A 27,746-nucleotide genomic window follows, 5' to 3' on the forward strand; every position below is an offset into this window, starting at 1 on the left:
ATCTACTTTTATTCTTCAGTATCAAGTGTGCGATCCTTTCGCTTTTCATAGTTTTTGTTTTATTTCATTTTCAGTCTAATTTTTCGATTGTGCCTCTTTTTGAGTATAATTTGCATTATTTTCCTTCTCTTTTGTCTCCATCTTTGTTCCTTGGTCGAGTTCCATCTCATCCTCACTTAGTATTTCAAAGCAGTGTGAGGTTTTCACTGCTTTTATCTTCTCTTCTTGGGAAGTTTTGGATCGTCGTCTTGGGTTTTTTGAAGGCTGGTTCACCCACTGCTTTTTTAGGTTTAATTTCTTCTTTCCCTTCATTATTCGTATCTTTCCTCACACGTCTATGTAATTGGGTGACTCTAACAGTCTAACGTAGTGCGGTAGGTTTATCTTAATATATATATTTCTTGTGTGCGTGTGTATGTGACTGAACTCCTCCTAAACGGCTGGACCAATTTTGATGAAATTTTTTGTGTGTGTTCGTGGAGATTCGAGAATGGTTTAGATTTACAGTTTGGTCTATTGGAAAATGTTTTTTCAATTAATTTCTTATTTATAAGGAGTTGTTGATTTTGGAATGTCAAACGATGACATTTTGTGGCTTAGACATAGAAAATCCGTGTTTTTCTCACGGCCAATTGTACGTTGCGTGTTCCAGAGTTGGAAAACCATCGAGTTTGTTTGTTTATACTCCTCATGGACTAACTAAAAATATTGTACATCCAATGGCATTACGATAAATTAAGTTTTTGTAAATTAAAAAAAAATAAATATATATGTTATAAAATGTTTTGAGTGCAAGCTTTTTCACCTTTCATTAAAATGAGTTAAAGTTTTCATTTACGATGCTGTTATTTATTTAACAAAGTAATAACTTTTCAATAATAATTTTCATCAAAGCGGTCCAGATTGTTTCAGCTCATTAAAAAAAGTATGAAATTAAAGACGTGTGTACAGGACAACGTCTGTCGGGTCCGCTAGTATATATATATATATACCCTGCGGTGCCGATTTAAGAGAGTGATTCGCAGCCCAAGACGTCATCTCACGGGCAAGCACAAAGTCTCAAAATGATATATGTACCTACCAGTTTGTCGTTATTTAAGTCTTATGATCATAAATAATACCACAGGATTAATCTAAGCTGAAAATAATTGAATGAAACTAATTAAAGAACAACGAATTTATTTGATCACAAACTTAGTGATATATTGTCGGATAAAAATGTGATCTTAAGAAAAAAATATACTGATTAATAGAAATTTTCAATCGAATATTCAACCTCTTCGAGATTGGTGAATACGTGGTTGATCATAAAGTTAACCAGGTCTGAATCGCCACGAATGGAAGCTGCATGAAGTAAATTGCATCCTGCTGGGCTCCTCAAGGCAGAAAAAAACCCTTTACGTTTCAAAAGTTGAGCCTGAAAAAAATATTCAATTCAATGAAATAAAATAAAGAAATAAAATAAAGAAATAAAATTCTTAGTTATAGCTAAAACAGTAAATTTTGCATAGCACAAAAATAAGAAAAACTAATTAATATTAGAAAGGTAATGCTATCTTTGAAATCATCTAAAACATTCAATTGTGATTGGAGCTTCATACTGAACAGTATTTTGCCATTAGTTTCGGTATAAAAAATGTAAATGTAAAATACACTTCCCCAATAATATAACGCACCACTAAAAATTAGGTGAAAAAATACATTTTCGTCAGAACTACTTGTCCGATTTCGTCCTCTTTTTTAATGGGTTATTCTCTACTGAAATTCAGTGAGCGCACATAAAAACCTCTATTTTATAAATATTGGGTGTTGCAATTTTAGCCTTTTTTTTAATAAAATTTGTAACTCTCTGTAGAGTGTAACTGTTACATTATTAAATTGAAATTGAACTAACACATTAGCCTTATCTTTTCTCAACAATTTCTTTTTTGAATCACTTTATTATCTTTCGTACACAACTGTTTCATAAGCACGGAACTTGTGATCATTTATGGAAAAATTACAAATGAAAAATACATAATGGAGATTTTAAAAACACATATAATGCCATGTGGGCATATAAAGCGCAAAGATTTTTGTTGAAGAAAACTCGTAGCGAGGACCATGAAGATTTGAGGAGAATCTGAGTAAGATACCGGCAAAACTTGAATTCCTTATAACCATTATGAAAATATATTAAAATTCTTACCACTTTGGCATCTCTAGTTTCATATGCGTTCATTATTGTTTCAAGAAAAACACTGTGACGATTCCTGAAAATTGAAAATTGTTAAAATAATTGGTTGCCGCTGTACCTGCAGCGTATGATACTCGTACGTTATAATTAGAGTGACTTGATAAAACACAGTGACGACAATACATTTAAATTTTGCCTAAAGTGGCAAATGGGGTGGGGCTTAAGCATTAGGATTTGAATGGAAATTGTAATAAAAATGCTATAGCCTTTAATAATTGAATTAAATTATTTCTTTCCTAATACTTATTGGCCAATCGTTGTAAGGCGGCGTAATAGAATATCCACATCATAATTTTTTTAAATACAGGTCGATGTTAAAAAGTCCGAAAGGTCAGAGAGATTCTGTAAGTGATTTTCATCAGAAAATGTCATAATATAACACATGGTCGATATATGGACGGTAATTTCCTCAATTCATCATTTTGTGTTTCTACGAAATATCTCAATTTGTTTATAAAATCAATTACACTCCAGTTATCGTTGTAGCCTCCTTCAAATTTGATCTCATATCTCAAAAGAGCATGTAATTGGCTATAACACAAGAATTTTTTGTTCCAAAAATTCCTTACTGCGGGCGAGTTCGAACGCGTATTTGATAAACTTTTTATTTTAATGTGTTCCAACCATAAAGATAAAAAATGAGTAAGATCAGGGCTCCTTAGTGGCCCATTTTTCCATTTTTCTCTGAAATATTCATTTAGTTGGTCCATTACATTCCAGCTATTATGAGCTGGGCAGCCATCCATTTGAAACTAAAAGTTTCGGCAGAGGCAATAGATTGGAAGGTAGGGTGCAGTATGATGGCTACCAAGGAGCCCTGATTTTACTCCTTTGGATTTTTATATTTGGCACAGACTGGAACACATTGAAAGAAAAAGTTTATCATATACGCGTTCAAACTCGAGATAATCTGATAAATAGAATCAAATTGTGTTGTGCAGAAATGGGTTAGAAACGTTCTGCACTACGCAGGGTTGTAGATTCAGTAAGAAAACGATGTGGGAAATGTATTGAACAAGGCGGTAGACATTTTGAACATTTGCTATAAGTTAATTGTTTAATAATATATCGCGAGTTTTTCAGCATTTTGTCCTCTCTCTTAACCTCCACTGGACTAACACTCCTAGACTTGCTCAGGCAAAGAAATTCGTGAAGATTTCACCTACTTACACCAGAAAACTCCTGAAGCTTTCACGAGCGGAGCTTCGGGTGATGGTGGGACTGCCGACGGGGCACTGTCGGTACAAACATAATTTGTACCGTATGGGTAAGTCAGCAGACGAGATTTGCAGACTCTGTGGATCGGAAGTAGAAACGGCTGAACACTTGATATGCAAGTGTCCAGAGCTGGCTGGCCTAAGAACCATTCACATGGGCAAGCCGGTCCTGGATACCAGAGAGGTAATGGCCAAGGCCCCTAGGGAGGTTGTCAATTTTATTAACGTCGTTGACGACCTCCCTGGGTTTCTATGAATGGGTAGGGTAGTGAACAAAAGATCTGCATGGTCGCAGTTCCCGGAAGGCTTACCGAAGCAAAACGACCCCAGTTCAAATAATAATAATAATAAAAGAATATGTATTAATGAAATTTAGTTCATTCGTTTGACTCGACAGATATGGTTATTTATCTGTTTATTCGTTAATTTTTCTAGTGAGAGTAACTCTAATATTCAATCAGAGAAAACAACTGATTCAATCATTAAGAGCTCCTAAATGGAGGAATATAATTTATTTTTTTCTTTGTAATCATTCAAGTCATGATATTAAGGCAGAAAACAAGCAGCTAGTAAAAAAGTTGGTATGTCATTCGAAAGATCATTAAATGGAGTAGTTTTTGCTGAAAGAAAACATGTTCACAGTTATGCATTTTTCATAGATAAAAATTTGATTGATATTGTTCACCTAAGAATAGTTATGTTAATCTGTTCACCACGATCGCAATAAGGAATTTTTCGACACAAAAGTTTTTTTTGTCATGGCAAATTTCATGTTTCTTTGAGATATGTGATAAAATTTGATGAGGCTACAAAAATAACTGGAGTGTGATTGATTTTATAAAAACAATTGAGATATTTCGTAAAAACACAAAATGTTGTATTGAAGAATCACCATCAATATTTCGACCATGTGCTATATGACATTTTTTGTTGAAAATAACATGTAGAATTTCGCCTTCAAGTTTGGGCCTTTTTGAAGTAGACAACATGTGAAGTAATATATCGTCGGCTAAGAGTGTAAATCTGCTAAGTCCATTTTGAACAATTTCACAGGAGACCAAAAAAACCGTGCAGTACAGTGTTATAATAATAATAATAAGAGAGTTTATTCATGAAAATACATTCAATAAACTCTATTGAATGTATTTTCATGAATAAACTCTCTTATTATTATTATTATAACACTGTACTGTACGGTTTTTTTGATCTCCTGTGATATTGTTCAAAATGGACTTAGCAGATTTACACTCTTAGCCGACGATATTGCAGTTTCATGATGAAGAGAATCGACTGAAATGATAAAAAATATGGGTTCTAATTTGAAAATCTTGAGTTTTGATGAATTCGAATTGTCCAAGTTCGTCCTGTAAATTTTCGTCTGAATAGCGAATAGGTTTATAATATTACGTATTTGCAGAATCGAAAATGATAAAGGTTTTTTCGAAAAAACTTTTTCTGCAGAAATATTCAAAAAAATGTTAGTCCGCATCGTCACCAGTTTTTTCATAAGAATCTCAATAACTCATGAACCGTTGAGTTTTTATCCAAGGTATGACGTATAGCTGAAATTTTCATCAAAAAATTTATCTAATGATGTTATATTATACTGGGTGTGCTATTTGAAATAGGGAAGTAGTAGTGTAACCGGTATAACCGAAAGTTGTAGATATCTGCACATATTTTAGTAGTGTAGTAGTAGTCGCAAACACCAATATGCTCAAATTTATGATTAGTTTTCCATGAACGTCTAATATGCCATAGTGGTGAATCACCCTGTATGTACATGTTTCTGTACGGGACTGTTTTTATTTCACGTTTTCAATTCTATGTTTATTGAATAAATGCTTTTTTTTATAAATGAATATCATCGGAATATTCAATCAAAACCTTTATGAATTCGATATGACATTTCTCTTCTTTTTGAAGCCATTTCTCAACCCAAAATCGCTTTCATTTTCGATCGAAGTCACTAATTATAATAACAGCACTGGCAAAAACTGTTTCTCAACTTAGTGCGGGTCAGCGGGCCACTCACGAAGATCATTTTTAGAGCTGAACTTGAATGCTAGACTGAAAGCCGGTTCCAAAGAACCAAAAAGAATGCCTCGTTACTGGGAGCCGGGACTTTCGGGCCTCGAGGCCGGCTTCCAGAATGCTCGATAAAGGAGCCTGGTGAATGGCCTTCAATGATACTCTGTTGATATTATTAATTTATCGTCACTGATGATTATCTCTTGACATATCATATTCTCCGTGTGGGTTCAACTAATTTAGTTAATATCTATAATAATCAACTCACCCGTAGTTTTTGAGGGCATCATCATTCATGTCGAATAATCTATCTGCAAGGCTTTGAAAAATTAACTGGTTTAATGGAAAAGTGATTGACTAATTTGAAGACTTAAGCGTAATTTTTAACAATGATACCATTTTCAGTGGGGAAGTTCTCACCTTCTGGGTTTGAAATCTAAATTGACTTGAGGCTGTGGCTGTGGTGCTTTGTTCGGTTTACGAGGTGATTTGATAGGAGGTTTCTTATTCAATGGAGGATCTGCTGGGATTATACCTTCAACCACAATATGGGTATTCTTTTCTTCCTTTTCCTCAAATTGGTTATCGATATTCGCTTCACTTTTAGGAGTTAGAGGTCTAGTTTCATTCATACATTCAACTATGTATAGGTTGGTCTCATAGACGATATCAGACACGTAATGATAATCTTCTTCTTCTCTATCTATTTTGTGTAATTTTCCTGTGACTCCACCTGAGAATAATTTTTTTTTAATTGCTTCGAAATGAATTGAAAGGCTGGTGATGTATCTTATTCATGTAGATATTGATTGTTTCATCCAATGAATCTGTTTATATGTTCTCCGAAGGACCTACTCTATAACAAAATTAATATATGTAATGTAATGCAAAAAGATGTTCTTTTAGGCAGTGAAGAAATTTCTAGAAGGCGATAGATCGGCCATATGGACCGGAGACGACCAAGTTCTATTCTTCTGATATTTTAAATATCTAGAATTGAGTGAATGTCCCCCTTAGCGGGCAGTAAGAAAGCCGACTGCGAGGAGATTTGTTTTTCCTGCGCTGATAGGCTAAAAACGCTGCTGATGAAACTAAGACATTATGGTTTCAGAGGGAAATTTTGGCAGTTGTTGGAGTCATTTCTAACAGACAGAGTTCAGCAAACTTACTGGCAAAGTTATACCTCGAGTCCTCTACCAAATATTTATGGATTGCTGCAGGGGTCCATACTGGGACCCATCCTCTTTATTATATACGTCACTGATATCCATGCAGGTTGTCTTCATGTGTGCTTGTACTGTGATGACAAATCCCTTCTTATTTGTGGAAGTTCTGTGGAAGAAGTAAAGGCAAAAAAAGGAGGTTCTAGAGTACGCAGAGGAATGGTTTACTGCCTACAGACTCAAACACAACCCCGACAAAACACAAAATTTAACTTTCAGCGGAAGAACAAGGGAGACAGTCAAGTTTCTAGGAATTGAGGTAGACTCAAGGTTGGACTGGAAAGAACACATAGAGTAAACTTACAAGAAGATGAGCGAGTATCTATATTTACTCAGAAGACTTAAAACCATTTCCTTCCAGAGGTCAAAAAATCTGCATATTTCGCTATAGTACAGTGTTTTATGATATGGCATTTCGATATGGGGCAATGTCACCAAAAGCGCCCAGATTGTTCGTACTGCAGAAAAAGGCCATTAAAATAATGGTCAACATGAAAAATCAAGATTATTGTAGGGATAAATTTAAATCCTAAAAAATACTTACGCTGCCATCTTTGTACACCAAGGAAATCCTCGAATATGTGCACGAAAACAAACATCTCTACAAAACTAATAGTAGGTTTCACAAGAACAATACAAGATATGAAGAACATTTCCCAGTGCCTCTACATCACAGAAATTACACACAACCGTTTGTTGACTTCTGGGGAGTGAAAATCTAGAATAGGTTGCCTAAAGAGTTCAAGCTACTTACACCAAAAAATTTTCTTATGTATTCTGGGGATTGAAAATCTACAATAGCCTGCCGAAAGAGTTCAAGCTACTTACACCAAAAAATTTTAGCAAAAAAATAACTAAGATGTTGATCATGGGTGCATTTTATTCGGCCGATAAATTTTTTAGCTCAAACTGAACAATATGAAGGCTGATTTCTTCTACTATCTGTGATGGTTGCCTTGACCTCTTAGAACATTTCTCGATTCTTCAGTATTGAAATATGTGCATTACGTGTGTTCGTGGGAATTCATAGTCATTGTGTGGTCTTTTGTGTGTTTTGTACCTAAACAGTGATCACGTCACGCCTTAATTTCACTGATATCAGATTTTTGAGCCTTAAGGACCTCTTACTCCTAAGAATAAGAGGTCCTAACCACTGGACCAACCATCCGTAGGTATATACAGGGTGAGTCTTTGACTTGTACATATATTCTAACCCAAGATTCCTGAGGTCAAAAGAAACATTTTTTTCCTTTACCATTTTTTCCGATTCGGCCCGGTTAAAAAGATACAGGCTGTTGAAAATCGTTAAAAAAATGTGATTTTCGGCTATATCTCGTAAATGGTTGTATCGAAGGAAATGATTTTTGAAATATAGCTTTTTTTTGATGTGATACATCTTCTCCGAACACCAGATTCCATACACATTCTTCTGTTTCTTTGTTATGAACATAACATACCATAAAAATACCAGAAATTCGAAGAAACCAACTCTTAATAGTAATTTGAACGTTCATTGAAGAATATTTGGCTAATTTGAAAAATAAAAGTATTCTTCATATTTTCTCGTACAAAGAGCCGTTTTCGAATAACTTGATCTTAAGTCTCAGATTTAAGAATTGAAGTACTAGCCAACTTAGTTTGAAAATGAAGTTATTTGAATAAGCTCACCTCAACTCCTCGATTTGATTAAAAATCACTGAGCTTTGGCACAGCTCTGATAATAAGAAGATACTTCACTAAAATCAACATTCTTTTTGAAAAGTCCAGATTATTCATAAAACCCATGTTTAAAAAAGTTTTCACAAAATAGTCCCATTATAATGACAACAATCAATATCCCACTAAAGACTGCTGCTATCGAACAATACTGTATTCTTCTTCGGCTCATTCAAACTCACATCGAAACATACCACTAGGACTAGGTACATACTAGACAAATTTTCATGTGATTGAGATTGAATACTTTTATTCTTTTGCTATTCCATAAATTCATCCTAAGAGCTTATGATTGACATACTTCCAAGAGGGCCATAATTGTTTTAATGTGAAAACAAATTAGGTGAGTTGAAAGAAACCAAATATTCTATTGTGGATATTTACATTGAATACTTCTCATTTATTTTCAATGCCAAAATCAAGATGAATTAAGTAGTAAAGTTGGCTATATTGTAGGTACACATTAACAACAAATTTGATTACAAGTGGAGTCTAACATTTTCCATTGATTACAGAGCCAGAATATTTTACATATTTCCATATTTTCATACTGATGGTTTCAAAAATATTGATGCATTTCAATATTTTTATGAGATAGATGGAACAAATCAAATGCTTCATTTCATAACAAATATCTTATAACAATAACAGTGTAAACTGTAAATGAAAATTTTAGGTTAGAACATAGATTATTCGAACCGAACTGCTGTGTTTATATTTGGCATCACTCGAAATTTGAAATTCAAACTTAAAACCACAGATTACTATAGTCTGTGTTAGATCTTTCATAGATGAATATTATTTATTTGAGATTTTAAGGTTAATTCTTGCACGAAAAATAAACAACGATATCATATAAATGAAATATAATGAATGAATGGATATGAGTATCAGAGCTAATATGGGTGGTAGCGAGCTCAATTCGTTATAATTATCGAAAATGAAATAGAAATCAAGAGAAGAATATTTAATCTTTAGCGTCAACGAAATTGGAATAACTCATTTATTTGATTATAAACACTACTTTGTTCAGCAAATGGAATGTTAAACGTGAGTTTATGATGGTTTTTCTAATTTAGTAGCTTATTTCCAAGGTTCAAGAGGTAGGTATATCTTATGCTTGAGAAAACTTCAGTGTTCCGGTTTTCAGGGGTGAATTAGCTCATTTTGAAAATTTAAAATGGCTATATCTTTTTAACAGGGCCGAATCGGAAAAAATGGTAAATGAAAAAAGTGTTTCTTTTGACCTCAAGAACCTTCGGTTAAAATATATGTACAAGTCAAAGACTCACCCTGTATGATGAAATGATAGCATTATAAATAAGATAATCTAACTATCAGAATCAGTGGCGTACCCAGACATAAGCCTTGGGGGGGGGATGAAGAAAAAAAAAATTCAAATTTTCCTTCTTTTGAAGAAGTTTTCCAAAGAAGTTTGCTTACTCATAATAAGATTGTGATATAATATAAGGTTGTTACATATAATGGATATTCCTCCTGAGGGGGATATATCCCCCTTATCCCCCCCTTTGTGTACGCCACTGATCAGAATCTAGGCTGGGGAATTTACTGCCGTCAGAAGTGGCAGCGTTGCCGTTCGTACGATAATTATCGTTTTGTACGATAATTTGCTGCTCAATACTATGTACGATACCGCATGTACGATAATAGCGTTTTGTACGATAATTTCAGTGTACCTATCATTTGAGCTAAAGTGTTTATAGATACTCAAAATATAATGAAACTCAGTATGACCAGATTTAGTAGATATCCAATTTTTCAGTAGATTATTGCATTTTCAGGAAGTTTTTAGTAGGAAGAAATCATTTGATAGATTTAGTAGTTTTAAAAAATCTAACCGAGACGGTTGGGAATGTCTAGATTCAAGAATGTTCCGATGAATCAATTCATTGTTCATTGGGGTTCTACGTTCAACGTGAATCTAGGAGAACGAACCTACTCAAACATAATAAAATCATAAAACTTCTTTGGTGCCTGTCAGCTGAAAATAAATACAAATAATCATGGAATATCCGAATTCCGGAGGGACGAAGGGTCCTCATTAAAAACAGAATTTGTGGTTCCCAGGAATACCAACAGAACATTGACAATCAATGGAGAAGGCTTCAACAGAATTTTATAGACTTGCCAAATGAAATAAAGGAGGTTGAGAACTTGGATGATTTTTATTTTAAAATTGGTCAGCTACGGGATTGCGAAGAAAAACCGATGTTCGCTGACTTAAGCAGTTTCGCAATATATGTTCTGTCGCTACCACATTCGAATGCAACCTGCGAGAGACAATTCTCTAAAATCAATTTAATAAAAACTGATTCGAGAAACCGTTTGTTGACCAAAACAATCAATGGAATAATGCATTCTTCGCAAAGCATCTCGCGAATGGATGCGTAAATTTTCAACCTTCTGAAATTATGCTTAAGTCCATGACAACATCAGCTAACGTTTCCGACCAGCAAAATGATCCTAAAATAAATATTATATTTGATATTTAATTGTGAAAAAATATATTTATAGATAAATAATTGAAACGTTTTTTATTTCATATTTATTTTCAATAATAAATTTGATAATTATTGAATAACAACTTTATTTAATTGTTTCAAAGATCGAGTGAAATTGACGTCACAAAATTACAACTATAAAAGTTTTGGTATTCGCTCAGCTAATATGGCTCAATATCTATAAGACAAATTTTCAGTCTCTTTTTTAAAACATTTAAATTAGATATAATTTTTTAATTTTTTGCAAGTTCATTGTACAATCTTATGTACATATTAGAATTATAAGATGGATGTTTTTCCGTCACCGACAGTCTGTGAATAGGATAATACAGGTTGTCTGATCTTGCCTAATAATTAATTAATTATTCATTTACCGTTTTGTTTAAATAAAAAATATATTACTTATTCGATATATTGCTTGTTTTTTCATCCTTGTCCACAAATTATCATATTCTCGCAAAAATTTCCTTCATTTCGAATGTGTACGATAAAAATCAGTGGGATACGATAATATGTACGATAATGTACGATAATTTTGAACACGCGGTACGATAATTTCGGCTTGTCGGCCTGGCAACGCTGGAAGTGGGTAGACCAGTTTTCTCTTTTTGAAGCTTACCGGCATCGCATGGTGCATTGTCGAACATCAATGACAACGAAATAAAAAAAGAGAGGTGATCCGATAGAGAAACAGCAGTATCATTCGAAGTTGTATGCATTGATGCGACACCCAAACTCCTCAGTTTTCCCCAACGGTGATGCAAAAACTAGAATCCGTGAATTTTTTTTTCCAATCCTCTGTTTGTCGTGAAAACTCACATTGAGTTGAATGCTTTCCACTGGTGGGAGACAAAAACGCCGAGATACTACTTCAGGGAAACATAAACATTAATAAAAACGATGTAGAATCACACATTAATGATAAAGCGACATATAGATAACTAGGTTAAATTTTTAACGTTTATTATTAAAGTGAGATACTTCATCGTTTCTTCCTGAAGCATTACCCATATTTTTAAGGGCAAAATATGTGAATATATACATACTTACAATCTAAGAAATACCAGTCTGTTGATAAGCATTCCTCTCTACTATTTGACAGGAACTCATTGATGGTGTCTCGAAAAACTCCGAGATGGGAAGAGTATTCTATGTCGAATTTTTGCAATTTTATGGCTGAAAAAAACACAAATCGAATGTGATATATCTTAAATGTATTATGTGCTAGTATTTTTTTTTCTGATTGGTTCCCAATGTTTTCGTTGGCAAAGTTGATATGTAGTCTGTATATTATTATCGGAACATAATATTTGAAAAACACATGAATGGAGAACTTCATGTATGTACATCACCCATTCACAAAAAAGGGTGGAAATTGTTCCCAAGAACTATCGAGGCATAGAAGTCATTTCAACAATAGAAAGAATATATTCTTAAATCCCCTGAAACAGAGCCTTAGAAAAGCGAACTCGGCGAAACAGGGAGATGCATATAGCTTTCATAAACCTACAAAAATTGTATGATAGCGCCCCAGTATCGTATTATATGGAAAGCAATGAAAAAACTCGATATCAGTCCGACATCAATTCGAGTAGTTCAGCATTATTACAAACAAAACCGTGGTGCTGCCAAAATTGGAATGTCACTGAGGAAATCGTTTCATACGACAAAGAGTCTAAAGCTTCCCATTCATTCCTTTTATTCGATTATCCGAAAATGCCGCTATTGGTTAATTTTCCCAAATGACTGATGGCGCGAAATAATCCAACCAATAGTGACATTTTCTTATCATCGTATGGTAGGATATCGTGTCTATGAACTGGAAGCGAAGTGAGCTGTCTTTCTCCTAAACTAAACCTAAAAATTCGACATTTGATTATACGAATCCCTGAAAGCTGAACCCGCAAATGCAAAAACTTTGGACTGAATGGAATTTTGGGGAATGATATGTTGTAAACTTTGTATACTTTACAGATTCCTTGAAAAACTTTCAATGAATCATCTGTGCAGTGCAGAGGTTGCTTTATAAAAATTTTACACTGGATTCTTCAGCTCCTCTGTTTATTCTTCTTGAAATTGAAAACGTAGTTCTCAAATATCTCTGAAAGATCTGTTGTTTTTCGATATGAGGAACAGTTTGTTTCAGTAATTCGACACAGACGTTCTTGTTTTCGTGGTATTGAATAGGCACAAGTTTGAAAATTTCATTAATAATAACTTATTACGAGGGTGGTTTGATAAGTCAGTGACTTTTTGAATTTCCAGCGCAGTTACTTCCAATGCAACAGTGAGGCCGTCATCTGTAATATATCAGTGGGCAACATTTTAATTTTCAGCAAGTTACGAAGTGCAGTTGCTGTTTTATAGCCGTTCAAAGCAGACAACGTCGTGAATTTTTTGAAAATGGAAAAAAGGTAGTCACTGAAACTAAGGAAAGACTTGATAAATATTACGGGGACTCGGCACCATCAATTTCAATGGTAAAAAATGGTTTACAGAGTTCCGTTGTGGTCGAGGTTGTGGTCGTACTAGCACTAATGACGCCGAACGTTCAGATCGCCCAAAAGAAGTGATGACGCCGGAAATCGTCGATAAAATCCATGAAATGATATTATACGATCGGAGAATGAAAGTGCGTGAGTTGGCTAATGCTGTATGTATCTCAATTGAACGGGTACATCATATTTCACACGAATATTTGGACATGAAAAAACTCTCCGCGAGATGGGTGCTGCGATTGCTCACACTCGACCATAAGCGCAAACGTGTGACCATTTCAAAAGAGTATTTAGCGATGTTCAGCCTTAATCTGAAGGAGTTTTTGCGCCGTTTTGTTACTGTGAATGAAACATTGATCCATCACAACACTCCAGAAACCGAGGAACAATCGAAACAGTGAGTTGTAGGGGGTGAACGTGAACCAAAGAAGGCAAAACAGAGTTTGTCAGCCAACAAGGCATGGCCACAATTTTTTGGGATGCACGTGGTGTCATTCACATTGATTACCTTGAGAAAGCTTTTGAAGAGATTGATTTGAAGCAAAAACGGTCGCATTTGGCGAAGAAGAAAGTGCTGTTCCATGAAGACAATGCACGTGTGCACACTTGTCTAATCACGATGGCCAAAATCGAATTGCGCTACGAACTGCTACCTCATCCAGCTTATTCCCCAGATTTAGCCCCCTGCGAGTATTTTCTGTTTCCAAACCTCGAAAAATGTCTGGGCGGTAAGAGATTTGTGTCGAATGAAGAAGTCGTTACCGAAACAAACGCCTATTTCGAGAGCCTCGAGGAAACCTGTCATTTGGAGAGATATAAAAATTTCTTTTATTCAAAAAGTCTCTGACTTATCGAACCCCCCCTCATTTTCATCATTAATGAAATAACCAAATTGGTGCCTCTTCAATACAACGAAAACAAGAACATCTGTGTCGAATTCCTTGTCAATTTCATTATTAATGATAATAATAAGTTATTATTAATAATGTGATTGTCAAACTGGTGCCTCTTTAATACCATGAAAACAAGAACGTCTGTGTCGAATTCCTGCCGAACTGAATCAACTATTTAGATCGATAAACTATTCCTCATATCCTCATTCTGAATTTTTTTCGAGGAAATATTTCTATCTATCTCCTTCTTGGTTGATGGGTCATTTTTAAAATAAATGAACTAAAAATATGATTATGATGCGATCTACATTCGACTATTTGACAAATATTCATTTTCATAGTTCTCTCGAATTTGAGAAATGTTGAAATTTAATGAATGAACAACCAACCTGTTGGTTTTGCCGGCTTACATGTCTTATCTACGTTAAACGAACTTTCTCATCGAAAATGATTGAGTAAAATTGTCATTTCTATCTGATTTTAATGACTTTGATGTTAATCGGTTGAGTATAATTAAAATATTTTTTTATAGTCAATTTCTTACCTGATTTTATAAGTACACTTCTATCGGAGCAGTATTTTTCAAAATTTGGCATGCTCATGAAGTAAACTACTATCTCATGGTTAGTCACCGCTGAGGAAGTTATTTTCTGGATGCCTATCTTCTTGTGAGCCAACATCATCGCTTTATTGAGGAGTGAAATGGTGAATATGGATGGAGCGACTTTGCAAGGTTCCCCATCGACTTGCATTGGAATCGTTTTCGAGGTAACTATTTTTGCAGTTTTGCACTGTGTTATGCAAGTTCCATGGCCACCTGCTTGAAGTAGAGGCTAAAAAATATATCCCTTAGAAACTCATATAGTGGAATCTGATGGAAAGTTGATGAAACGAAAATTTTTTAAATGTGAAATGAGATGAGGAATATATTTTGCCACGAAAATTAAGTTGAGTTTATATTATTTTTGGTAATAATTTCCATTTGGGTATATATTCTCAATAATTGAAAAATTATAAGTGTTTGCAGAAGTTTCTAAAAATAATACTGAATAATAATAGCTTAAGTATATTTCAAATATTTTAATGGCTTCTTGATCAGAGAATATTATTATTGATATTTTATAAGGGTCTCATTGCATAGTGACCTTGAGTTCTACTTTGTTTCATAAAAGAATGGGACCATACCTTCAATAATAACTTTAAAATTCTTCATTTAGAAAACAAGAGCTTAAGACTAACACTCTTAGAATCCCTAGAAATAAACAGGTATAATACCCAAAATATTCTGTTGAACGAACAAACGGATGTAAACTCATCCCCTTCATTGAATTTCTTCCGATAGTTTGGAAATCCCAGGCCGTAAATGGTCCAATATAACTTTGTAATTTATACCCTTTCGAATATTTTTGTGCCAATTTTGTTCCTATATAAGATTCCGAAAACCTTTGTACTCTTATCAGTTCAGAAATGTAGCCTGATGAAGCCACAGTGTGGCGAAACAATTGTTGCTAACAATTAAATAACATAGTGGAAATTACTTCGTTTTATTTTATTTATAATGAATTTCCGCCAAGTAAGGACCGAATCCATTAAATACAGGAGATTTCATCGAGAAGTATTCCGAATGGGTTCGACGAGCTAAAAATTCCAATAGTCTTCAAGGTTTCACTACCCAGAATCCCGAAATTGTGGTAATTGCCCTAGAGGAACCAATATACCATAACTATTCATCAGGATTCCCAGATATCCTAGAATACCTAGACCGTGCCATAGTGACAAATGTTAACCATGGGTGCAACACAATCCTATGCTCATGCCTATTGGATATAGCAAGAAATCAATTTAAATGACGAAATAAATAATCGATTAAAAAGACAGTCATCAATTTGAAGGTTGCCAAAAGAGTCATCCACTCCCGCTTGACCATTATCATCAGACTCTAAAACATTCTTCCAAACAAATAGTTGGGGTTTCATTCCAAGCTCCACACCACATATCAGCTGCTGATATTTCTATTGCTTCAGACACCGTATGGTAGGAGAATCTCGTCTTCTAACTTCATGAAGTAAAAGTGTCCCTTCTGATGTGTCAAATTATCTGCTCCTTTCGAAAAAATTGCTCGCTCAGACCAAAAATCTGCAAAACAATATCTGACCACAGAGATCTCGAAGCCTCAGTCCCCCGAAGTAGTGTGCTGTTTGACCGAACTTTTCTAGTAAAATACTCGGGAGTCATCTTGGATAAGAAGCTTACATTCAACCAGCGCTTGGATGATGCCGTCCAAAAGAATTGAGTAGTGCTTGGAAAACTGTCTTCGTTGCTCTGTCGTCGCAGCAACATGTCCTTTGATAACAAGTTGATCTCAAACAAAACTTTTGTCCATGTCACTTTAATTTACGCTTATTGAAGCGTAAGCCCAATACATTGGTATCGAGCTTTTGCGCAACAAACTTCCACAAATGACAAAAAATTAAAAAAAAATTTCTCAGGACGGATGGTTTGTTCGTTATGCTCAGATCCATATAATAGTGAGGTGAACCGTTTAAGAAATTTCTTTATGAAATCACTCTCAAACTTCTGAGGAGAGAGTCCAAAACTTGTACTCCAAATCGATGGTTCACTGTACTTCTCAATCCTCTCTCAAAAGGCCTGCTCAGAGAGACGCTATTTCCATTTCTTATGATTGAAACACTAATATAAAATTTCAAACATCAGTTTAGTTTCAGTGAGTAGGTCGTGTTCTTCCAATGCGTTCGACCTTGGTGCCTGTCTGAGAGTACACTGTCGTGTACTATTAAATGGTAGTTATTTTTTTTAAAGCTTGGGTGGTGCATGAAGTAGTAGGTACCATACATACAAATGTTATGTAAATTTTATTGAATTTACTTGGACTTACTAGTTGATAAGTAGTTAGTCCAACAACTTCTATCAAACCATCTTCTGTGCTTGGTTGTGAAGAGCCCATGGAAGAATTCCAAGGACGAGTTCCCCCACCATAGCTGAAACATAAGTCAGAAAAATATTGACACAATGTCAAAAATGTTAGAGTACCTAAGTCTTGACAATATTATTTTCCTAACAAGTGCGGGAAGAGGTACTGGTAAATTGAAACTCAAAAGATTTGAATAATTATTCATATGCACATAAATGACAGACGTAATTCTGCATATCGTTACCATAGTTATCTCATTATTGGCGTTGATTGGGCGTTCGGTGCATATAGAGACATGACCTTATTCAATTCATTCTTGCGTGCAGAAAAATCCTGCACTGTTTGGAAAAGTGTCTCCTTTTGTAACTTAAAATGCGTGCGGAAAAAGGTTTGAAAACGCACGCTTGTAGAAAAAATGTTTTTCTAGGAAATTGGAATATATTGATGAAAGTATATTGATTCTCATAATCTAATGGGAAAATATTCTTTGAGGTAGGTTAATACCATAACGTATAAAAGCCAAGTAGAATGTGTGTAAACTCGAAGATTTTCCTACGACCTCGTTTTCATCAATGCGATATCGAAATAAAAATGAAAAAGTATGAAGGTATGAATGTTTGATCTGGAAGATAGTTACCTTGGTATATTCAAGAAAACTATAGCATGACACTTGAGTTCTTTCAGTTTTGGAGTGAAATCTGTACCATCACATTCCAAGGTGAGGAAATGAGTGAGGCTCTTCCATTTTCTCTGCAACAAATCTTTTCCACCTAATTGACCGTAAAACATTTTGTTCTTCAATCTGGAGTTGAACTTTGATGGATGTGCTTCTGAAAAACGTAATGAATATGGTATTAAAGTTAATGGATAATAGTCTTCGAAGGTGAATGCTATTATCAAGCCACCGGTCTGTATTGAATCCATATGATTTTTAGTTAGTACCAACCTACAAACGATACGTGTCAGAATTTGACAGCAGTCCTACCATTAATTTATGAGATATTGCGTGGTGAATGTACTTTTGTTATTTGAAAAAAGATGGAAAAAAAAGAATTTCATGTGCTGATAAAATATTGCTTTTTGAAGGGAAACAATACAGTTGAAGCAAAATCTTGGTTTGATGAAGAGTTTCCGGGATCTGCACCAGGAAAATCAACCATCATTGATTGGTGTGCTAAGTTTAAACGTTGTGGAATGAGTACCGAAGACGGCGAACGCAGTGAACGCCCAAAAAAGGCTGTCACCGACGAAAAAATCAAAAAAGTTCATAAAATAATTCGGAAGGACCGTAAAGTGAAGTTGATTGAGATAGCAGACATTGTGAAGATATCATCTGAAGGTGTACATCATATCATTCATATATTCGTATATGAGAGCTGTGTGCAAAATGGGTGCCGCGCGAGCTCACAATCGATCAAAAGCAACAACGTGTTAATGATACTGAGTAGTGCTTGAAGCTGTTTAAGTGCAATAAACCTTGCGTCGATATATGACAATGGATGAAACTTGACTCCATCATTTCACTCCGGAGTCTAATCGACAGTCAGCTGAGTGGACTGCACACGATGAACCAAATACAAAGCGAAGAAAAATACAACAGCCAGCTGGCAAGCTTATGGCATCAGTTTTCTGGGATGCGCAAGGTATAATATTCATTGATTACCTCCAAAAGGGGCAGACCATAAACAGCGATTATTATATAGCGTTATTGGATGGTTTAAAGGATGAAATCGTTAAGAAACGGCCCCATTTGAAGAAAAAAAAGGTGCTGTTTCATCGAGACAATGCGCCATGTCACAAATCAATTAAGAAAATGTCAAAATTGCATGAATTGGGCTTCGAATTGCTTCTGCATCCATCGTGTTCGTCAGATCTCGCCCCCAGCGACTTTTTCCTGTTCTCAGACCTCAAAAGAATGCTCGCCGGAAAGAAAGTTAGCGCCAATGAAGAAGTAATTGCCGAAACTGAGGCTATCAAAACTATAGAAACTATCAAAAAGTTGGAAGATCGCTATAATCGCTGTATCGCCCTCGAAGACAACTATGTTGAATAATAAAATGCCAAAAAATGTGTTTTACTATGGTAGACTGGAGACTTTTCAATTGGCCTGTTAATTAAAAAGTAGAAATAGAAAAACTTTCTTTCAATATGTTAATTGAGATGTAAACTTGCCTCTTGCTTCATGGAACTCCAGTGCTATATGGGCATCCACACCAAGTGAAAAGTAGTTATTAATGACGTTTAATGGCAAATTATCTTTTCCTTCTTCTCCACTTGCATCAACATTAGGATTTCTCTCTACTGCTACATGCCATCTATCTAACAAAACTGGCTGACTTTTGCTAATATTAGATAAAATTTCCGATACAGGTTCATCAGTGTAACCCTATAAATTACTAAGGATATCATAAAAATCGTCTCTGAATCATTCATGTTATGCATAGGAGATATTCAATATGAATGTGAAAAACTTTGGTTTTTTTATACAGAATATTGAGAGAGAAATAAATTTTTTTTAGAAGATTTTAAAGATTGACGTTTCTTCATTTATAGCTGAGTTTTTATGAATAGTATAAAGAGAAATGCAATTGACATACGAATTACAGAATTAGTAAATATTGGTAGAGTGCTACGTTATATAATTCCTGTTTGGAGTAATTTTAATCCAAGCAAAACTTTTACACCACTCTTTCTAATAATAGTTGATCAAACAGAATGTTTCTTCATTCAAATAGTGAATCTATCAAATCAGAATTATTGATGAGGCTTCAAACTTTCAAAATTATAATAATTAATTAATCAGATCAAATGGGAACATTGAAAAATTTCAATGAATTCAATATGAAAATAATATTCAAGAAAATATTTCATTTTCGCAAAATATAAATGGAAGATGCTGTGGTTATAATTACAAAATTGCTTTCAAAAATAAGAACCTGAAGAAAATGTACAGAAAAAAGACCCTAAAGCTAATATTGCTTGTATTCCTGCCAATAATACCCACATTAAGACCACGTCTTGATGTGAAAGAAGCCAGAAACAATATAATTTCGATGGTACGATCATTTTCGATCTGCAGATCTGTTAATTGTTACACTCATAATACTAAAGGTCAGTTTCACAATCACAATATCTAATTAACTTTTTGGTGATTGGACCAAAAACTGCTTAGTTATTTTGGATATTACTTGAGGGTAATTCATTTTGATATTGATTGACCACTGATTGAAAGTAAAATAATCTCACAACATATGATGTTCAAATTACTTGTAAATTGTGGATTGCTTAGCTAACAGAAATTTTTTTTAATTTTGTCGCATTCTTCTAACCTTTTTATAAAATAAAAAAAATTTCGTATAGGTCTCGTTTATGGAAATATCTAGTGAAGAATTCAACATTGAAATGGCTGTGAATAATTTGGATGAATTTTATTCATGGTTTCCTGGTTTTGAAGGTTCGTATTTTTCTGTCAGCAGGAAGAACTCTTCAGAATGAAATATTTCAGGAAAAATAATTATTCTCTTTTCAAAAATGAACCCAAAACCTTATTATTGCGAGATAAACACTCCTCGCTATGATGAAAAAAAGGTACGATCTAGGATCATTATTATAGATGATTTTTCGGAACGTAATCAATTTTACCCTTTTATATAAATGATTTTTGTCAAAATGGTTGGTTTGATATAATATACCTTCAGTAGTGTCGGACTAGGGATGTGATAAAAATAACAACTCTTCTAATGCCTATCTGACTGTGGCCCTTACACCTTACATGTTTGCAGGAGTAGTAGGTATTGAATGAGTTATTGACATGGCCATTCAGGGTTACCAGGGTGTACCAAAAATTCTAAATGACCCTGTTTTTAATTGGAATTTCAGATTGTATGACATAAATGATCCCAATTTTGTTCGAAGCTTCATATGCTTGAACTTTACCGTTTTTTGAGATATTTCGATTTTTTATAATTGTCTTTTATAAAAACCAAGTAACTTTGTACTTATTTATTTGAATGAGATTTTAAAATTGAATACTAGAAGAACGGAAGTAAGTTCTGATGATTTTTCTATAATCATTAGGAACTCTACTGGGTGTTCAAAATGAGATGGATCATTGATGACTTATTTAAACATCAAAATCGGGCTTATTCCAATTGGATTATCATGTATTTTATTTTTTATTTGGTAGGAAATTTTATTAAATGGTAGTTAATCTCGACTAAAACTTATTTGAACTTATTGAGGAAATTGTATTATTTTCGATAAATTAACTCCAATGTTAAAATGTCATATACCTGAAAATGTTATTGTCACTTTGACATCGATAAAAAAGGTGCATCCTTTTTTATCGGATAAAAACTTCTCTTGCTCAATATCTAGTAAAACTGTCAATTAGGGCCAGTTGCACCATTTGCCTAAACATTGATTAAAATTTAAACATCGATTAATTTCTGATTTCTCTTGAGAAATCATAGAGTAATCAACGTTTAAATTTTTAATCAATGTTTGGGCGAATGGTGCAACTGGACCTTAACTCAAAGTTTTGCCAATCACTAAATTTGCTCGAAAAACTGACATTAGATAAAATCGCTCCACCTTCGGTGTAGCGATTTTGTCATGTCAGTTTTTCTCGTAAAATTAGTGATTGGCAAAACTGTTTCGTTGCAAAGAGAAATTTATCCGATAAAAAAAAGCTCTTGTGTTTTTACTGTTGAAAAATTCGCTACCAAATGAGAAAATGAAATATAACTCATTAAATCTAAAAATATTTAGTAATAAGTGGTTGTTCTACCGAACCCTAAGCTGCAAAAACAATTCTTCTTCTGATAAATAACAAAACAATCATCAACTTAATAACAGTCAGTGAAGGTAATAGGTGAATAGGTCGTCAAAATGTCTAGCGGCGGCCCTGTTCACATTTGTCTGTTGAGATTCACTAAAGGTTGAACCAGTCTATCTTACCTAAAGATGATGTTACGATCAAGAAGTACGCATCATTTTTCATTTTGTAGTTTATATATTATACTTTGATTGAAAACTCATCAAATATAATTTGAAAAATTGAAGAAAATAGTCACCTTTTATAAATATGGACCAGTTTGAGATCAACGCTTCAGGCGATAGGAAAAAAAATACGACGATCAAAAATCATCACATCAAGAGCCATCTCATTTTAAGTACCTTCACGAGTATCATGATTTATTCGGCCTTATGTTTTGGTGCACCCTGCAAATTTTTTCGAATTGCAGGTTCTTGAATTTTCTTTGAAGGAGCCTCTGTTATTCCTCTCAGAGACTAAGGCATCTTTTCAGTTTCGTATAAGATCATATTTTTGAATTTGAAATCACCTTGTCAAATTTATTAAAGGATGTTTTAGTGCTCTTGATTGTTAAAGAGCAGGACGCTCTATAGTCAAAAGACGACGAAATTCTCAAATGTGCGTTTTAGTACCTATTTTTATTTTCATAACTATGTAGTTCTATTCTATTTCTACAATAAAATTGCCACTTGGCAATTTTTGTTAACTGATTTTGCGCTCCTACAGTTTGGCTCCCTGGTAAATGGTGAAACACTTTTTAGTGGTTTCAGTCTAACCTTTATGTAACCACAAATAGTGACCGTAAAGTTAGCACCCACTTTTTTTGCATTCGTTAGTAACTCGTTAGAAACTATTGTAACACAAAAATTTTCGTTTGTACCAGATACTGGTAGAAAAATATCGCATTCTACTGAGGTGCCAACATCATCCATTTTTTCGAAAAAAAACCTATAATAGAAAATTAAAACCGCTGAAAAGCGGAGTTTAGCAACCACATTTTCTAAAATTTTATATTTCTCTTTTGCTTCTGAGAGTACATCGTTAATAATTATTCGTAACATAAAAATTTTGCAACCTGGGTGCTAACGGACACCACAAATTATGAAACCGTTCGTAACTGAAAACATTCAATTACCAAAATAGAAATTTTTACTTACACCACCCCAACCAAGAGCCCTAGCAAGATCATTTCCAGTACCAAGTGGTAGCACACCAACAGCAGGTGCTGGTGACATCCCAATTTGGTCTATAACGCTCAAGACCCATCCAACTGTACCGTCTCCTCCACAAGCCAAAACTCGTAAGTTATGAACGTTACGATACAATTCCAATCCCTGCCTTGGACCGCCTTGAGTCAAGTCGAAAATCTGCCTGGGATTCAGTAACCATTGGAATTTTTGTAATAGTCGCACACCTTGGTTTCCGCCAGACCTTGGATTGATGAATACTATTAGGGGCTTGATGTCGGTGTTTGGAATGGACCTTATTAGGAATAAAGTTTTCTGACTGCTCTGTAAATCGACTGACTTTATCATTATGTGGCAAAAGCAAACTCTGAATGAGAATAAACTTTCATAGATAAGTTTTGAGAAGATAATGGACAATATTTTTCATGTCGAAAAGTTTACTGAGTAGTTTTATACAGGTTGTTTCATTGGTAAATGTACATACATTAAACTGAGGTAGAGCTACCCTAGACGAGTTCAAAAAGTTGCATGCAGTTAGAACCGTTATAATCCAGACATGATTAAAAAAGGTATTCGTCATAATTTGAAAAGGGTAATGTGTATCGAGCAAAACTATCTGATTGCTCGATCACACATCCGTGATTCTTTCAAAATGTTTTTATCTATTTATTTGCGTACAGTTATTTATTCCTTGTTGGTAATTTGTCACATAACATAAGCCATGCGTTTCTGGAAAAAACTTGGGAAAATTTCAATAATATATGAAATATAAATATATTTATTAATATAAATATCAGGGAATACAAATATACATTCAGTGGAACAAAAAATTTTTTCAATTCAATCTCATTGTACGATTTTTCTGGACATTTTCGGGACATTAAAATCAACTGTTCCCCATAAAAAAATTCTGCTCTTGCCGAATATTTCCCTCAAATTCCATTCTTCCATTATACAGGGTGTTGAATAGAATCTCAGGTTGTTAAAAGTCTCATATTTTTCTAATACGGACCTGATTTTTTGATCAGTTTAAAGATTAATCGATGGACCTAATGGAGTGAATTGTTCGTTCCAAATATCAATCAAATATACCGGGTGGTTCAAAAGTTATGAGGTATCGAAAATATTGGTGAATTCATAAACCATCCTGTATCTCGGCTATGAGGAAGATTAGACCTATCACATATAGGTTTTTTGGACTCGTCTAGGGTAGCTATACATTTACCAATGAAACACCCTGTAGATTGAAGATTAATATCCGTTTTGATGTATTATTTACTTTATCTACCTTATTCTCTGGTTATTTGGCCAAAAAAGTATAAGTACCTAAATGATTTCAACAAATTAAAAATTTGCGTGTTTCGGGTGTTTGACAATCGATGAAAAAGTGATCAAGTTGTTCTCGAGATACGGTGCTTTGGATTTTCTCTTTTTTTTTTGCGGAATTTGCTTATCAATAGTAATAGTAGTAATAGTAATAGTAATAGTAATCTTTATTCATGCTTTACAATTGAAAAACAATGTTTGCACTCGTCAATATAAAATATAGGGTAAATCTTCATATTTACATTTATAAATATATTTACTATATACACACATATAACACAATTGAATATAACAATATAACAATTCAAGGAATGAATATATCAACAGATACATCAGAGACAAACTGATCAAAAAACAAAAATTTCTCACAGGTATTGGTTTAGATCACAATTTAAAAACTCATCAATGTCGTAAAATGCACCTTTCATTAAAATATTCTTTACAGCATTTTTGAAAATATTTAAGGACATAACTTTATAATAAGATGGAATTTTGTTATATAACTTGATGGACATATAAAACGGCCCCTTTTGGGATGAAGTCAGTCTACAAAAATCTTGTTTCAAAAGATTTCTACCTCTAGTACTATACTCATGGGTGCTTCCAACTCTAATGTAATTATTCTTGTTTTTATGAGCGTGAAGTAATGACTCTAAAATATAGATACAAGGAAAAGTCAAGATTTTGTGCGCAATAAATGTTGATTTACAATCTTCCCTGTATTTCAAACCAGCAATAAGTCTAACAGCCCTCCTTTGAAGAGCGAAAATGCGGTTTCTTGAGGAGCAGTTTCCCCATGCTAAAATTCCATACCGTAGTACTGATTCAACCAAAGAAAAGTAAGCTATCCTCAACACTCCACCTGACAACTTATTCGACATTGACTTGAGCAAAAATATATTTCCTGACAATTTTCCAGCCAGGTGACAAACGTGAACGTCCCACCGGAGGCAAGTATCAACAAACACACCCAAAAATCTTGTGGATCCTATAAGATTCTCATCAGTCTTCTTCAAGGAAAAAATCAGGTCGACATTCTTCTCTTTGTTTGCAACCAGCTCATTCGACGTAAACCATTCAAAGGCTCTATCCCGTGCGGTGGTACTCTCCTCCAGAACCGTAACCAAATCAGATGAACTTACAGAAACAGTTGTGTCATCCGCAAAAAGTATGGTGAAAAACATATTTAAAAAATTTGGAAGGTCATTTATAAAAATAAGAAATAGTATAGGTCCCAAAACTGACCCTTGCGGAATACCAAGTGAAATTTTCCGTTCATCGGACCACTCATCATTGAAAAACACTGATTGAGTTCTATCTGATAGGTAAGAAGACATAAAAGCACAACTGTTCTCGGAGCATCCATATGCACGAAGCTTACCGAGTAGAATAGAGGTGGAAACGCAATCAAAGGCTTTCGCCAAGTCCAAGAACAACGAACACGACCACTCACCCCCCTCAAAACAACTCACAGTATGATCAATGAATGCTAAAATTGCATCCGATGTACTTCTGCCTTTTCTGAATCCAAACTGCGCCCCACTAAACAAATTGTTGAATTCGAAATAGTGCACCAATTGAGAACAAAGTAATTTCTCAAAGACTTTTGATAGAATTGGCACTAGAGATATTGGCCTATAGTTTTGTAATTGATCAACATTGCCTTTCTTAAATAAAGGGATGACTTTAGAAATTTTTAGACAGCTAGGATATGTATTGTTGACAATACATAAATTAAATAGTTTTGTTAGAGGTATTACGAGACTGTTTACATTTCTCTTTATCAACACTGAGGACAATCCATAGAAATCTGTACTTGTACTATTTTTTAATGTATTTATAGCGTTTCTTACATCGTTAAATGAAACTTCAGAAAAAGAAAAGGGTTTATTACCCTTAATTGTGACCAAGCTTATAGGATCATGAACTTTATTTGCTATTCCCTCAATAGTTTTCTCTGCAATTGTTGCAAAATGATTATTGAATTCCTGAGGAGAGATAGAATGGTCGTGATCTCTCCTTGGAGTGTTTTTCATATTATTAATTAGGTTCCACATTGTACGAGAGCGATTAGTAGAGTTCTTTATAATTTTATCATTAGCTTTTATTTTAGCCTGCTTAATCCTACACCTATAAGTTTTCCTCAAATTATTACGAGCAGTGAGGAGATCATCAGTTTGGTAGCGTGAATACATATCATTTAACAAGTTCAAGCAACTACGTATTTCCCGTAATTCCGAAGAAAACCACTTCACACCTCCGTCATTCTTCTTTGCCTTAATTTTCCTCGAAGGAAATGAGATTAAAAATGAGTCAGTTATTATTCTACTGAAAATGCTGAAACGTTCATCAATATTCAAACCGTCATCATTCACAAAGTCCCATGAAATATTACATAAAATATCATGAAAAGAGTTAAAACCTTTTTGAGTCAGAGGGCGAACGTATTTTACCACATTGCCTCCGGATACTACATCAGTCACAGCATCCACACTAACCACCTGAGCTCTGTGATCGGAACATTCAAAATCTACAACCTGTGAACTGAAACTATCGACAGAAAAGTTCACGAATATATTGTCAATGCAATTTGTACCCCTTGTGGGCAAAGAAACACAACAAACAAAGCCATTTGAGGCTAACAAATCACAAAATGAATTACATTTTAAGTCTGGGGCATTAAAACATAAATTGAAATCACCTAATATAATAACAGGTTCAGTCAAGTTTTCAAATATAACAAAAATGTTTTCAAAAACATTCAAAAATTTGTGGAAGTCACCATTTGGTGATCTATACACTGAAATCACAGTCAAGTTAAGATCTATCAGTCTTATCGATGAAATTTCGCAATCAATTTCAATGGAAAGATCATTCAAAGTATCACAGCACACATAACTTACACAAGGGCGACAAAGAGTCATGACACCTCCCCTGATTGAGTTTTTTCTACTGAAGTGGTGTCCTATTTTCCAACCTTCAAGAGAAAACGATGCTACCTCTTCTTCAGGCATCCAGTGTTCAGACAGACTTACAATTTGGAGATCTCGCCATTTGTCAAGAAGAATTTCCAATGCTCCTTCTTTTCCGGAAACGCCCTGTGTATTCAGATGAAAAACACTGAATTTATTCAAAACACTACCACTAGC

General features: G+C 34.3%; 1 protein-coding gene across 5 annotated transcripts in view; it reads right to left on the reverse strand.

Annotated features, from left to right (window-relative positions):
* Positions 1–1,162: 1,162 nt before the first annotated feature.
* Positions 1,163–27,746, reverse strand: part of LOC123682060 (eye-specific diacylglycerol kinase) — a 35,427-nt gene continuing 8,843 nt past the window's right edge. For 4 of the 5 annotated variants that reach the window (XM_045620449.1, XM_045620450.1, XM_045620454.1 and 1 more), the window contains 10 exons: positions 23,242–23,595; positions 19,441–19,654; positions 17,906–18,098; positions 17,233–17,335; positions 14,881–15,169; positions 11,996–12,121; positions 5,905–6,217; positions 5,753–5,803; positions 2,189–2,252; positions 1,163–1,417 (listed from right to left, as the gene is read on the reverse strand). In XM_045620449.1, the coding sequence (XP_045476405.1) occupies positions 1,247–1,417; positions 2,189–2,252; positions 5,753–5,803; positions 5,905–6,217; positions 11,996–12,121; positions 14,881–15,169; positions 17,233–17,335; positions 17,906–18,098; positions 19,441–19,654; positions 23,242–23,595 (1,878 nt within the window). In that variant the 3' untranslated portion in view covers positions 1,163–1,246. Of the gene's footprint in view, positions 1,418–2,188; positions 2,253–5,752; positions 5,804–5,904; positions 6,218–11,995; positions 12,122–14,880; positions 15,170–17,232; positions 17,336–17,905; positions 18,099–19,440; positions 19,655–23,241; positions 23,596–27,746 lie in introns of those variants that run through there. The other variant, XM_045620451.1, reaches the window with a different exon arrangement.

This window comes from Harmonia axyridis, chromosome 6 (assembly GCF_914767665.1).
Source record: "Harmonia axyridis chromosome 6, icHarAxyr1.1, whole genome shotgun sequence".
Classification (NCBI taxonomy): Eukaryota; Metazoa; Arthropoda; class Insecta; order Coleoptera; family Coccinellidae; genus Harmonia; species Harmonia axyridis.